General features: G+C 44.3%; 1 protein-coding gene across 1 annotated transcript in view; it reads right to left on the bottom strand.

Annotated features, from left to right (window-relative positions):
* LOC119979123 (acyl-CoA dehydrogenase family member 10-like) overlaps nt 1-13,911 on the bottom strand; it is a 117,176-nt gene that overhangs the window by 16,424 nt on the left and 86,841 nt on the right. Inside the window, exon 15 of the mRNA XM_038821166.1 lies at nt 7,082-7,219. Coding sequence (XP_038677094.1) covers nt 7,082-7,219 — 138 coding nt within the window. The remainder of the gene's footprint in view (nt 1-7,081; nt 7,220-13,911) is intronic.

The following is a 13,911-nucleotide window of genomic DNA, read 5'->3' as shown; positions in this document are numbered from 1 at the left end:
GCCAGAGGTATGGGCTTAGATAGGGTGATCTTTCCATGGGCCTGTGCAGACTCGATGGGACGAATGACCTCCTTCTGCACTGTAAATTCTAAGATCTATGATCATTGTACCTCACTCAAGTTGTTATTTTTCATGTGGAATCTTGAACAAAGCCATATTCTTTCCATGAGTCAAGGGATAGTGATTAGGAGCAAAGACACAGGTCAACTTTTCCCCTCGCATTAGCCCACAGAGATCAACTATACTGTCCTTGCTGCTAAGAGTAGCCAAGTCTTTACACGGCAAGGACTGAGGTCCCTGTCTGTGTGGCTCAGTTCTATAGCAAGCACTGCACTCAATAAATGAGACAAAAATGGTAAGATATTAGTAACACTGACAAGATGTCACTGGGATGCAATGTTGGCCCTGTTTAAATGGCCATACATGTGCTTTTAGTAAGGCTGATAACTAAAGAACTTCAAGGAGTACATTAGCAAAGTAACTTATAACTATATATCATTGAAACAACTGTATACCATTACGTGTATAAAAATTCAATGATTTCCTTTCAGTCACCCCATGCCATAAATATGGCAACATGGTTACAAATGTCAGAAGTTTGATTCCAGTGGGTGCTGAGATCACAGAAAAACCTGGAGAAATTGAATTGGATGGTCAACTAGGATTCACACAACTTAACACATTCCAGTAACCTTGGTCTTTGGAACTGACAGGCAATTCTGTAATTGAACTAAGCAGGGCAGCACGGTAGCACAGTGGTTAGCACAATTGCTTCACAGCTCCAGGGTCCCAGGTTCAATTCCTGACTTGGGTCACTATCTGTGCGGAGTCTGCACATTCTCCCCGTGTCTGCGTCGGTTTCCTCCGGGTGCTCCGGTTTCCTCCCACAGTCCAAAGATATGCAGGTTAGGTGGATTGGCCATGATAAATTGCCCTTAGTGTCCAAAAGCTTAGGTGGGGTTACGGGGATAGGGTGGAGACGTGAGTTTAATTGGGGTGCTCTTTCCAAGGGCTGGTGCAGACTCAATGGGCTGAATGGCCTCCTTCTGCACTGTAAATTCTATGGTTCTATAATAAGGGTCAGTGTCCCATGGCGTATCATAAAAGGATTCCATAAGGGCAGCACGGTGGTGCAGTGGTCAGCATTGCAGCCTTACGGCACCGAAGTCCCAGGTTCGATCCCTTCTCTGGGTCACTGTCCGTGTGGAGTTTCCACATTCTCCCCGTGTCTGCGTGGGTTTCGCCCCCACATTCCAAAGATGTGCAGGGTAGGTGGATTGGCTATGCTAAATTACCCATTAATTGGAAAAAAAATGAACTGGGTACTCTAAACTTATATTAAAAAAAGGATTCCACAGACAGGAAGTGCTTCATTGCTGATGTTCTACTTTCAATTGGCGCTGGCTGTTATGGTGCAATCACTAAGCTTTCCAGCAATAATTGTTGTGGTTCAACTTTGGATTTTGCAGCAGATTGACGGACTAACCACGGACCTCTATAGCTGATCTTTAGATGTTTCCATTAAATACTGGATAGGTTAAGGTCATGAAACTAAATAATGGGGGTGAGATGTGGTAAATTAAAGGGAAAGGACAAGGAATTAGAAAAGGGTAGCGATATGGATAATGATAACCAGAGCACGGCTAGCAGATAAGGCCAGAGTTTGCAATAATGGTAAAAAAAAGGCAGCATTAAAGGGTCTGTGTCTGACTGCATGGAGGGGTATTTGTAAAAAAACAGAGGAATTAAACAAATAGAAATAAATATGACCTGATAGCCATTTCAGAGATGTGGCTGCAAGGTGACCAAGACTGAGAACTAAATATTCAAGGATAATTGATATTTAGGAAGGACAGGAAGCTAAGATCGATTCCCAGCTTGGGTCACTGTCTGTGCGGAGTCTGCACCTTCTCCCCATGTCTGCGTGGGTTTCCTCCGGGTGCTCCGGTTTTCTCCCGCAGTCTAAAGATGTGCAGGTTGGGTGGATTGGCCATGCTAAATTGCCCTTAGTGTCCAAAAAAGGTTAGGTGGGATTACTTGGTTACGGGGTTAGGGTGGAGGTGTGGGTTTAAGTAGGGTGTTCTTTCCAAGGGCCGGTGCAGACCCGATGGGCCGAATGGCATCCTTCTGCACTGTAAATTCTATTATGATTCTATGATAATAAGGAGCAGCAGTAGGCCAATCAGGCCTGCTCTGCCAAAAGATCAGATCATGGCTGATCTGAATGTGTCAATTCCATGCCTCCATAACCCTTGACTTCCTTGCTGATCAATAATCCATCTAACTCAGCCTTGAATATTTTCAATGTCACAGCATCCACTGCTCTTTGGGCAAGATAATTCCACAGAATAGTGACCCACCTGAGAGAAAAACATTCCTTACCTCAGTCTTAAATGTGAGATCCCTTATTTTTAAACGGTGTCCCCTGGTTCCAGACTCCCACACAATGGGAAGCATTCTCTCAGCATCCAACCTGTCAAGTCCCTTCAGGGTCTATTGTTTTAACAAGATTTCATCTCATTCCTCTAAACTCCAATGGGTATTGGCCCAACCTGCTTAACCGTTCCTCATAAGCAAACCTTTTCTTCCCAAGAATCAGTCAAGTGAACCTTCTCTAACCTGCTTCAAATGCAATTATATCCATAAAGTAAGGGACCAAAACTATACGCAGTACTCCAGATGTAGTCTCACCAACGCTCCGTACAGCGGTAGCAAAACATCCATACTTTTATAAGCAATAAACAACTTTCTAATTGCTCTCCTAATCACTTGCTGCATCTGCATATCAACCTTTTGTGATTCACATCCCAGACACCCAGGTCCTCTTTACCACAGTGTTCTGCAGTCTCTCTCCATTCAGATAACACACTGTTTTCCGATTCTCCCTGCCAAAGTGTGGGCAAGTTTCCACATTGTACTCCATCTGCCAAATTTTTGCACTCACTTAATATATCCAAATCCCACTGCAGACTCCATGTCCCCATGACAACTTTCTTTCTTACCTATTTATGTCATCAGCAAATTTAGCTATCATAGCTTCAGCTCTTTCATCCAAGTCATTGATAGATTGTAAAAGATCAGATCATGGCTGATCTGAATGTGTCAATTCCATGCCTCCATAACCCTTGACTTCCTTGCTGATCAATAATCTATCTAACTCAGCCTTGAATATATTCAATGATCAGCAAGGAAGTCAAGGGTCATGGAGGCATGGAATTGACACATTCAGATCAGCCATGATCTGATCTTTTAGCAGAGCAGGCCTGATTGGCCTACTGCTGCTGCTCCTTATTATCATAGAATCATAATAGAATTTACAGGGGCTGCAGCACTGATCCCTGTGGCACTCCACTGACAGATTGTCAATCCGAAAATGACCCATTTATCCTTACTCTCTCCTTCCAGTTAGCTAACCAATCTGCTATACATGTTAATTTGTTACTTCCTAAACTATGACCTCTTATTTTGTGTGGCACCTCCTCGAATGCCTTTTAAAAAACAAAGTACACCACCTCTACAGGTTCTCCTTCATCCACATTGGCTGTTACCTCCTCATAGAATTATAATAAATTGATCAGATTTGATTTCCCTTTCACAAAACCATGTTGTTTCTGCCTGATTGTATTATGAATTTCTCAATCTCCTGCTATTACCTCATTAATAATAAATTCTAGCATTTTCCATATAACAAATGCTCGGCTAACTGGCCTATAATTTCCTGCTTTATATCTCCTTCCTTTCTTGAATAGAGATCTTACATTGAGTTTCCAATCTGCTGGAACTTTTCCTGAATCTAGTAAATTTTGGAAGTTCACCAACAATGCATCTATCTTCTCTTAAGACTCTAAGACAAAACCCATCTGGTCCACGGGATATGTCAACCTTTAATTTCAATAGTTTTCCCAATACGTTCTCCCTAGTGATTGTTCCTCCCTCCCTTGAATGCAAAATTCAATTACGTTATGATCACTTTAGCTGGAGGCTCCTTTTCTACAATGTGATTAATTAAACCTGCCTCATTGCACTCTACCAGAATCTTTAATAGCGTGCTCTCTGGTTGGCTCTAGAATGTGCTGCACTAAGAAATTGTCCTCAGAGCACTCTTATGAACTAATCTTCCAGTCTACCTTTACAGATCTGATTCATCCAATCTATGTGTAGATTATAATCACCCATGGCGATCGCTTACCTTGCTTCCAAGCCTCCATGATTTCTTCCTGTATACCTCATCCTACAATGAAGATTGTTAGGAGATCTATATGCTACTTCCACAAATGACCTCTTACTGTCACAGACAAAATGTGTCTCTTACTGCCCGTAATCAGTATTCAAAGAGTTGTATTTTTTCTCACCCAAGAGTGTAGCATCATAGAATCACGACAGTATAGCAGGAGACCATTTGGCCCATTGAGTCTACACTGACCGTCTGAAAGGGTACCCTACCTCAGGTTAGGGCCCCATGCTGTCACCTTAACCTAGTAGCTCTACCTAACCTTTTGGCCACTAAGGGGCAATTGATCTTGGCCAATCCACCTAACCTACACATCTTTGAACTCTGGGAGGAACCCGGAGCACCCGGAGGAAACCCATGCGCACACGGGGAGAAAGTGCAAACTCCACCCAGTTAGTCACCTGAGTTTGTAATTGAAACCGGGTTCCTGGAGCTGTGAGGCAGCAGTGCTAACCACTGTGCCACTGTGCTGTATTCCATTTTAGTAATTCAACAGGTAGCTTTTGTGAGTTTAAAATAAAGAAGGTTATTTATTTTCTCGCAATTGTATTGAATAAGTGCAATATCACACAGCCGGTCTCATGCCTGTGCACACATACACAAAGTTTGATACAATTAAGGTCATGCAATTTTACACTCTACAGTTATCTTAGTCTTTGTTTTATGATTTTTGGTGTCCATGTGGCAGGCCTGTGGTCTTTTGAATGGATTTGATGATTTAAAATTGAAGTGAGGGTCCTGTAAAGTAAAGGCTTCACAGCACGTTGTGAGGTTTCTTGTCGTCAAATAGTTAGCAGGTTAGTTCTCAGCAAACCACCACATTCAGTTTAAGAATGCGAAGTGTGGGTATGAAAAAAGTCTTAAACTTAAATAATGGCAAATGCAAGAGTACAAAGATAGAGTTGTAAGGCAAATTGGGAAAATAGATTAAAAGATTGTACGGTGAAGGAACAGTGGCAGATATTGAAAGAGATATTTCAAAACTCTCAGCAAAGATACATGCCTTTAAGAGACAAAGATTCTATAAGAAAGGTGACAATCTATGGCCAACTAAGGAAGTTAGGGATATATCAAATTGAAAGTAAAAGCTTACGATATTGCGAATAAAAGTGGCAAGTCAGAAGATTGGGTGGATTTTAGAAACCAGCAAAGAAGGACTAAAAAAAAATGAGGGAGAAATTAGAGCATGAGAGAAAGCCAGCTAGAAACATAATAATAATCTTTATTGTCACAAGTAGGCTGACATTAACACTGCAATGAAGTTACTGTGAAAAGCCGATAGTCACCACATTCCGGCGCCTATTTGGGTACGCAGAGGGAGATTTCAGAATGTCCAAATTACCTAACAGCATGTCTTTCGGATCTGTGGGAGGAAACCGGAGGACCTGGAGGAAACCCACTCAGACACAGGCAGAACGTGCAAACTCCACACAGACAGTGACCCAAGCAGGGAATCGACCCTGGAGCTGTGAAGCAACAGTGCTAACCACTGTGCTACCGTGCTGCCCATATGAACATGGAGACAAGGCCAGCCGCCTCCTGGCTCATGTAGATGTTGTGTTCTTGGATTTCCAATAGAAATTTGACAAGGCGCCACATCAAAGATTACTACACAAAATAAGAACTCACGGTGTGAGGGGGTAACAAATTAGCATGAATAGAGGATTGGCGAGCTAACCAAAAGCAGTGAGATGGGATAAATTGATCATTTTCAGATTGACAATCTGTTACTAGTGAGTGCCACAATGGAGTCCTGGAACCTCAACTATATACAATCTATGTCATTGACTGGTATGACATTTATGGTAGCTAAATTGGCTGATGACACAAAGATAGATAGGAAAGTAAATAATCAAGAGGACTTAAAGAGTCTACAAAAGAATTTAGATAGATTGAGTGAGTGTGTAAAAAATTGGCAAATGGAGTATAATGTGGAAAATGTGAATTTATCCACTTAGCAAGAAGAATAGAAAAGCAGAAGGAACTTAGGATTTAGCAAGGACAGCCCATTCAGCCCTTCGAGCCTGCTCTACAATTCAATAAAGTCATGGCTGATCTAGTTGTGGTGTCAAATCCACTTTTCTGTCTGGGCAAAGACTACAGATATTTATGGTACAAAGGGATCCAGGTGTCCTGGTACACCAGTCGCACAATGTTATAATCCATGTACAGCAAGTGATTAGGAAAGTAAATCAAATGTTGGAATTTACTGCAAGGGAATTAAATAGGTAGGAAAGTGTTGTGACAACTGTACAAGGCGTTGGTGAGGCTGCACCCGGAGTACCATGTACAGTTTTGGTCTCCTTATTTAATAAAAGGAGTGGGGCGGAATTCCCCCTAAATATGTCCAAGTGTAGTCTCTAGCGGGAAACCAGGTGCGATTCCCACCGGGTAGAGCTGTGCAATCCAGATCGGAATCCATCCACACTTAAGAAATCTTTTAGAGCCACTGCTGCCTCACGGTGCTGAGGACCCGGGTTCGATCCCGGCCCCGCGCCACTGTCCATGTGGAGTTTGCACATTCTCCCGGTGTCTGTGTGGGTCTCACCCCCACAACCCAAAGATATGTAGGTTAGTTGGAATGGACATGCTAAATTGCCCCTTAATTGGAAGAAAAAGAATTGGGTAGTCTAAATTTTTTTATTTTTTAAAAAATTGAGCTTGTATTTTGAACTCGAACGCACAAGGGGGACCAGGAGGTTTTGGTTAATCTCAATGTATCCATCAATGTACCGTCTATCTTATTGAAATTAGTAAATGTTCCAAAGCTAAAAACTATTCTGCCCTTTTTAGGGCTTCACTGACAATGCTTTAAAAGGGGAGTGACAGAGGTCAGAACATGTGTTATACCTGGGGCTCTGTCATGGCAAAACATGACCTGATTTTCCCATTCAATAACGGCCAAAGCCATTGCTCCTTCTGTGCTTCAGTCCCATATTTTACCAGGATCTCCATGTTCCCTGTGTCTGGTGCAGAACAGTTGAAAGCCTGTAAAACAGGGAACTTGGAATGACACAAAAATAACCGCATATGGTTACGACACCCCGGGCCAATGCAAGGTCAAATCCAGCCCCAATTTACCCGGAGTCACAATACAGTTGAAATTAACTTTTATTTAAAAATACTGGAGGTCTTCGCTGCCCAATAACTACAGTCACCAGGTTTGTAAATTTAAACACAATGAACATTTCATATTAACAATATCTATAATTAAATAGGCAACAAACACAACTGGTTAACTACCATCAAACCTCTACCCCCCCCCCGCCCCCCTCACCCTTTTAAATGGCCCAACACTCCAGACAAACAGAGAGGAAAGAAGGGTGAAAAATAAGGATGAAAGTTAAAGGATAAGAGTCTTTGTTTCTGATGGATGTCTTCCGGTAGGTTTCTTCTTCAGTCCAAGCTTTGAGATGGATGGTATCTTTTCTTTCAGCTTGTAATCTTTGTTTTCCATTGTGGACGCACAGAAATAGCAGGCAGCCAGCATTCAAGGAAGAGAGAGAGACAATTTTTTCTTTCGGGGTCTAGAAGCTTCTGCATTCAGGCAGCAGAGAAGGGAGAGAGAGCTATTTCCACCTTGAGGGTCCAATGCCTTCACCTGGATCCTCTCCGAAAACCCCACCTGCCAAGAATTAATTGCCATCGGTTTCTGGCAGAATACTGACCCTGACCAATCCACTGAACACCAGACCACCAATCGAAATTAACCCATCCAATCTCTTGGGTGCCATAAAGTCTGGGTTTTCTGCCCAAAATACAAAATTTTATAACACAGTGTACTATTTTGACACTTTGAGTTTCTTGCTTCCCGTACTTGACTTAAAGATATGTCTCCATTAATGATCCATCGACCAAAAACGATAAAGGGAACATAAAAGAAATAGGAACTAGAGGAATCAACGGGAAGGGCCCTTAAATGCCTCCCTCCTTAAAATGAATGAAATGTAATGGCACAGATGTTTCATTATGAGTATGTAAGACATAAATCAAAAACATATATCCATTCATCCTTCCTCGTTATATAGGTCCCCCTGCCACCCCCTCCCCCCCACCCCCCCCAGTTCGTACATGGCTGACTAATCAGCCCCTAGACTCACGACAAAGCATCCACTATTACATTATCCCTCTGGGATGTATACAATTTTAGCTTTGAATGAATGTAATAATAAAATCCAAAGTAACAACCTTGCATTCTGAGTTTAAAACTTTTCTATAAACGTGTATGAATTATGACCCGTATACATTAAGCTTTATTTATTGTCATGCTGAACATACAGTTCAAAATGTTGAAGGGCTAGTAGCAATGCTAAGCCTTCCTTCTCAATGGTGGAGTGCTTTCTTTGGCACAGACTTCGTTTTTTAAAAGAAGCATTCCACCGGTCTCTCTATTCCTGCTTCGTTGTCCTGTATTAGCACTGCCCCCGCCTCCAGGTTGCTGGCATCTTTGGCCATTTAAAGGGCTTGGACAAATCAAGGGCGGCCAACACTGGTTTGCTTACCAATATGGCCTTCAATTTCCCAAACGCTGTTTGGCATTCCTTGGAGCATACCATTTTTGCTTGTTTGTGCAATATGTTGATCAAAGGTACTGAAGTGAGATACAAATTTTCTATAGAGCCTGTACATGCCCAGGAACCTCATTACTTTGGCCGTTCTGGGTACCACTCGTTTCTGTCCTACAATATTCCTCAGGCAGGTCACTTTTTATTTGGCAAACTCACCTTTGATGACTAAATCAGCCAACTGCAGTTGCTTGAATATCTCCTCCAATTGTTCCACATGCTCCTTCCATGTTTCACTATACACTACCATATTGTCCAAATAGGCCACACAGTTAGACACTGTAGCCACTACTTGGTACATGAGTCGTTGGAATGTAGCTGGTGCATTTTTGAATCCGAGTGACATTACCTGACACTGATAAACCCCGGGAGTCACAAAAATAGATAGCTCCTTAGCCCTGGGTGTTAAAGGAACCTGCTAATATCCCTTTAGCACGTCAAGTTTTGACCAGAGGCACTGCCGACCCTATCAATATAATCCTCCAACTTTAAAATCAGATACAAATTTGTTTTGGCAATGACATTGACTCTCCAGTAATCTATGCAGAACTGGGTTGTCCCTTCTAGCTTAGGTACCAACACTACCGGCGAACCCCAGCAACTCTTTTTTTTTTTTAAAAGGGCAATTTAGCGTGGCCAATCCACCTACTCTGCACATCTTTGGGTTGTGGGGGTGAAACCCACGCAGACACGGGGAGAATGTGCAAACTCCACACGGACAGTGACCCGGGGCCGGGATCGAACCCAGGTCCTCAGCGCCGTGAGGCAGCAATGTTAACCACTGTGCCACGATGCTACCCTTGCAACTCTTACCCGGCTCAATTAAATGATTCTCCAGCGTGTATTGGATTTCTGCTTCTAGCTGTGCTAGTTTCTGCGGATTCAGTCGATATGAATATAATTTTATCGGGTTGGAGTCTCCTGTGTCAACATCATGAGCAGTTAGTGTAGTCCATCCTGGTGTGTATCTACAAATCTCCTTATGCTTTGGCAGGGCCCAATAGAAGATCTTTTCACTGCTCTTCTTTTAAATAGGCAAACTCAGTATCTAACTGTTCAAGTATTACCATATTTGCTTGTCGTACCACAGGAGGTCACTCTGTGAACCTCTTTACCTACCTCACTCTTCCCATCTCTGTCTTCTTCCACTACTTCCACCACCTGGCACACTTGTTCCTCCACATCTTCCTCCCTATGATGGTATTTTCTCAGCATATTTATGTGGCATAATGGCTCCTTCTTCCTACAGTCTGGAGTATCGATGAGGTACGTCACCTTCCTCACCCTTATAGGGGCTGCTAAATTTCACTTTCAGAAGTTCACCCTGCAACGGCCACAATACCAGTACCACCTCATCTCCGGCTTGGAATGTTCTGGAACTGGCATGTTTGTCTGCCCACATTTTCATTCTTGCTCCTGAAAACTTTAAATGCTCTTGGGCTACTTGACAAGCTCCTGAGTCTTTCCAGAAATATGGACACGTAATCCTGCTTTGAGGATTCGTCTTTTGGTTTTAAAAACTTCTCTTTCATGAAATTTAATGGACCCCGTATTTCATCTTTTAAAAATATTTTTATTCAGGCTATTTTCAAATTTACAACATACAAAAAAGACAATCAAGTTTATAAAACTTTTGAGTTTGGGACCTTTTCAGGTTATAAATTAAATTTAGGCAAGAGTGAGGTGTTTGTGGTGCACCCTGGAGACCAGGAGGAAGGAATTGGTAGGCTCCCGCTTAGGCGGGCAGGGGAGAGTTTTAGGTACCTGGGGGTGCAGGTGGCCAGGGACTGGGGGACTCTTCACAAGCATAATTTCACCAGACTTGTAGATCAGATGGAGGAGGAGTTCAAGAGGTGGGACATGCTGCCATTATCGTTGGCGGGGAGGGTACAGTCCGTCAAAATGACGGTGCTTCCGAGGTTCTTGTTCCTCTTTCAGTGCCTGCCCATCTTTATCCCCAGGGCCTTCTTTAGGAGAGTGACGAGCAGTATTTTGAGCTTTGTGTGGGCGCATGGGACTCCGAGAGTGAAGAGGGTGTTCCTGGAGCGAGGGAGGGATAGAGGCGGGCTGGCGCTGCCCAGCCTTCTGGGGTACTATTGGGCAGCCAATGTGTCAATGGTGCGTAAATGGGTGATGAAGGGGGGAGGGGCGGCGTGGAAAAGAATGGAGATGGCGTCATGTAGAGGTACACGCCTGGGTGCCATGGCAACGGCGCCGTTGCCGCTCTCCCCTAAGAGGTTTACCACGAGCCCAGTGGTGGCGGTGACCCTAAGAATCTGGGGACAGTGGAGGCGGCATAGGGGGGAAACAGGGGGCTTGATGGAGGCTCCACTGGGTGGCAGCCATCGGTTCATCCCGGGGAACAAGGATGGGGGATTTAGGGGGTGGCAAAGGGCGGGCATCAGCAAATTGAGGGACCTGTTTATTGACGGGAGGTTTGCGGGCCTGGGGGAACTGGAAGATAAATTTGGCCTTCCCCAAGGGAACATGTTCAGATACTTGCAGGTAAAGGCGTTTGCTAGGCGACAGGTAGAGGGATTCCCTTTGCTGCCCTCGCAGGGGACGATGGACAGAGTGCTTTCGGGGGTGTGGGTCGGAGAGGGGAAAGTGTCTGACATCTATAAGGTAATGCAGGAGGTGGAGGAGCAGTCAGTGGAGGAGCTGAAGGCTAAATGGGAGGGGGAACTTGGGGAGCAGATAGAGGACGGGACTTGGGCGGATGCCTTGGAGAGAGTCAACTCTTCCTCCTCATGTGCGAGGCTTAGTCTCATCCAATTTAAGGTGCTGCACCGGGCCCACATGTCCGGGACTAGGATGAGTAGGTTCTTTGGGGGTGAGGATAGGTGCACCAGATGTTCGGGGAGTCCAGCGAACCACGCCCATATGTTCTGGGCATGCCCAGCACTGGAAGAATTCTGGAAGGGGGTAGCGGGGATGGTGTCGAGGGTGGTTGGATCCAGGGTCAAACCAGGGTGGGGACTCGCAATCTTTGGAGTTGCGGTAGAGCCGGGAGTTCAGGAGGCGAAAGAGGCCGGTGTCCTGGCCTTTGCGTCCCTAGTAGCCCGACGAAGGATCCTGCTACAGTGGAAGGATGCGAGGCCCCCAAGTGTGGAGACCTGGATCAGTGACATGGCGGGATTTATAAAACTGGAAAGGGTCAAATTTGCCCTGAGAGGATCAATACAAGGGTTCTATAAATGGTGGCAGCCTTATCTGGACTTCCTGGCTCAAAGATAGGTATCTTGGTCAATAGCAGCAGCAACGGGGGGGGGGGGGGGGGGGGGGGGGTATTTTACTAAGGTGCGTTATTGTTGTATAAATTCAACATTTTTCAATAAAAATTATTTCAAAAAAACTTTATAAAACTTTTATTAAAAATACCCCCACCAACCAATCTCATATTTCCCTCATTTATCCAACACCACCCATCCCCTCTCTCCCCCCAAATTGCTGACGACTACCAGTTCTTTAAAAAAGGAAATAAACGGGATCCACCTCGAATCAAACTCCTCCTTTGACTCTCTAATTGCGTATTTGATTTTTTTTCTTACCCGTCCACACAAAGGTTGAGATCAGCTTGTTAATCCTACCTAAACATGTCTCATGCAGAAAGATTGAAAGACTCTGAAATACAAATAAGAACCTAGGAAGGACATTCATTTTAACCGCCTGGACCCTTCCTGCCAAAGATAACGGGAGGACGTCCACCTTTCCAAATCAGCCATCACTCCCTCTACCAGGCTGGCCAGTTTCAACCTGTTTGCAAGGCCCAATCTTTTTTTTTGTTTATAAATTTAGATTACCCAATTCATTTTTTCCAATTAAGGGGCAATTTAGCGTGGTCAATCCACCTAGCCTGCACATCTTTGGGTTGTGGGGGTGAAACCCACGCAAACACGGGTAAAATGTGCAAACTACACATGGACAGTGACCCAGAGCCGGGATCGAACCTGGGGCCTTGGCGCAGTGAGGCAGCAGTGCTACTCACTGCTCCACCGTGCTGCTCTGCAAGGCCCAATCTTGAGCTATCTGTATGCCTAGGTACCCAAAACTCATCCTGGCCAGTCAAAACAGCAATCTCTCCAGATCCGCTCCCTTCCCAGAGGTTTCGCAGGAAACACCTCACTCTTGTCCACGATCAATCTATATCCTGAAAAGGAACCAAACTTTCTGAAGCACTTCCATTATCTTTCCCACGTTCGAGAGAGGGTCCATGATATACAACAATACGTTGTCCGTGTAAAGGGACACCCAATACTCCCTGAGCCAACAGCTCAATCGATAAAGCAAAAGGTAACGGGACAAGTGGACATCCCTGCCTTGTACCCCCATACAACCAAAAGTATCCCAAACTTCATGTATTGGTGCGAACGCTCACAGTGTGGGCAGTATACAACAATCTAATCCATGAAATGAACCTCAGTCTAAAGCCAAACTACCCCAGTACCTCAAAAAGGTATCCCCAGTCTACCCGATCGAACATTTTCTCTGCATCCATGGAGATAATTACCTCCGGCTTGGCCCCTAACAAGATCAACAGCATCAGCTTCAGGAGTCTTCTAATATTGGCCAACATTTAACGGCTGACACCCCTCCAAACGAACACCTACGCCAAGAGCTTTGCACCTGCATTCAATAGAGAAATGGGCTGATATTACCCCCACTCCACAGGATCTTTATCTTTCTTCAGGATTAAGGAAATGAAAGCCTGTGCCAATGTGCCCGGCAGTATCCTCCGGGACAGTGAATCGTTAAACACGTCCAACAGATGTGGCCCCAGTTCCGCCACAAATTCCACCGGGTATCCATCCGGGCCCAGTGCCTGGGAAGTCTTACTCCGGAGGCTGAGATCTGCACAACCCCCAGTAAAAGGCCCGTTGTTAATCTTTTCTGGATTAATCCTCCAATCCTATAAATAGGCAACAATACAACTGGTTAACTAATATCTAATGTCTGACCTACCTCCACCCCCCTTTTACCCACTCTTCCCTCTATATATAAAATATATATAGACACACGCATACACAACACACACAGGGTATGTAAAAAATAATGAAAATAAGAGTATTTGTTTCTGATGGACGTCTTCCAGTTAGTTTCTTTTTCAGTCTTGGA

Source organism: Scyliorhinus canicula, chromosome 1, assembly GCF_902713615.1.
Source record: "Scyliorhinus canicula chromosome 1, sScyCan1.1, whole genome shotgun sequence".
Taxonomy (NCBI): domain Eukaryota; kingdom Metazoa; phylum Chordata; class Chondrichthyes; order Carcharhiniformes; family Scyliorhinidae; genus Scyliorhinus; species Scyliorhinus canicula.
Note: the sequence above shows the minus strand (reverse complement) of the source record. Positions and strands in the feature narration are given on the sequence as shown.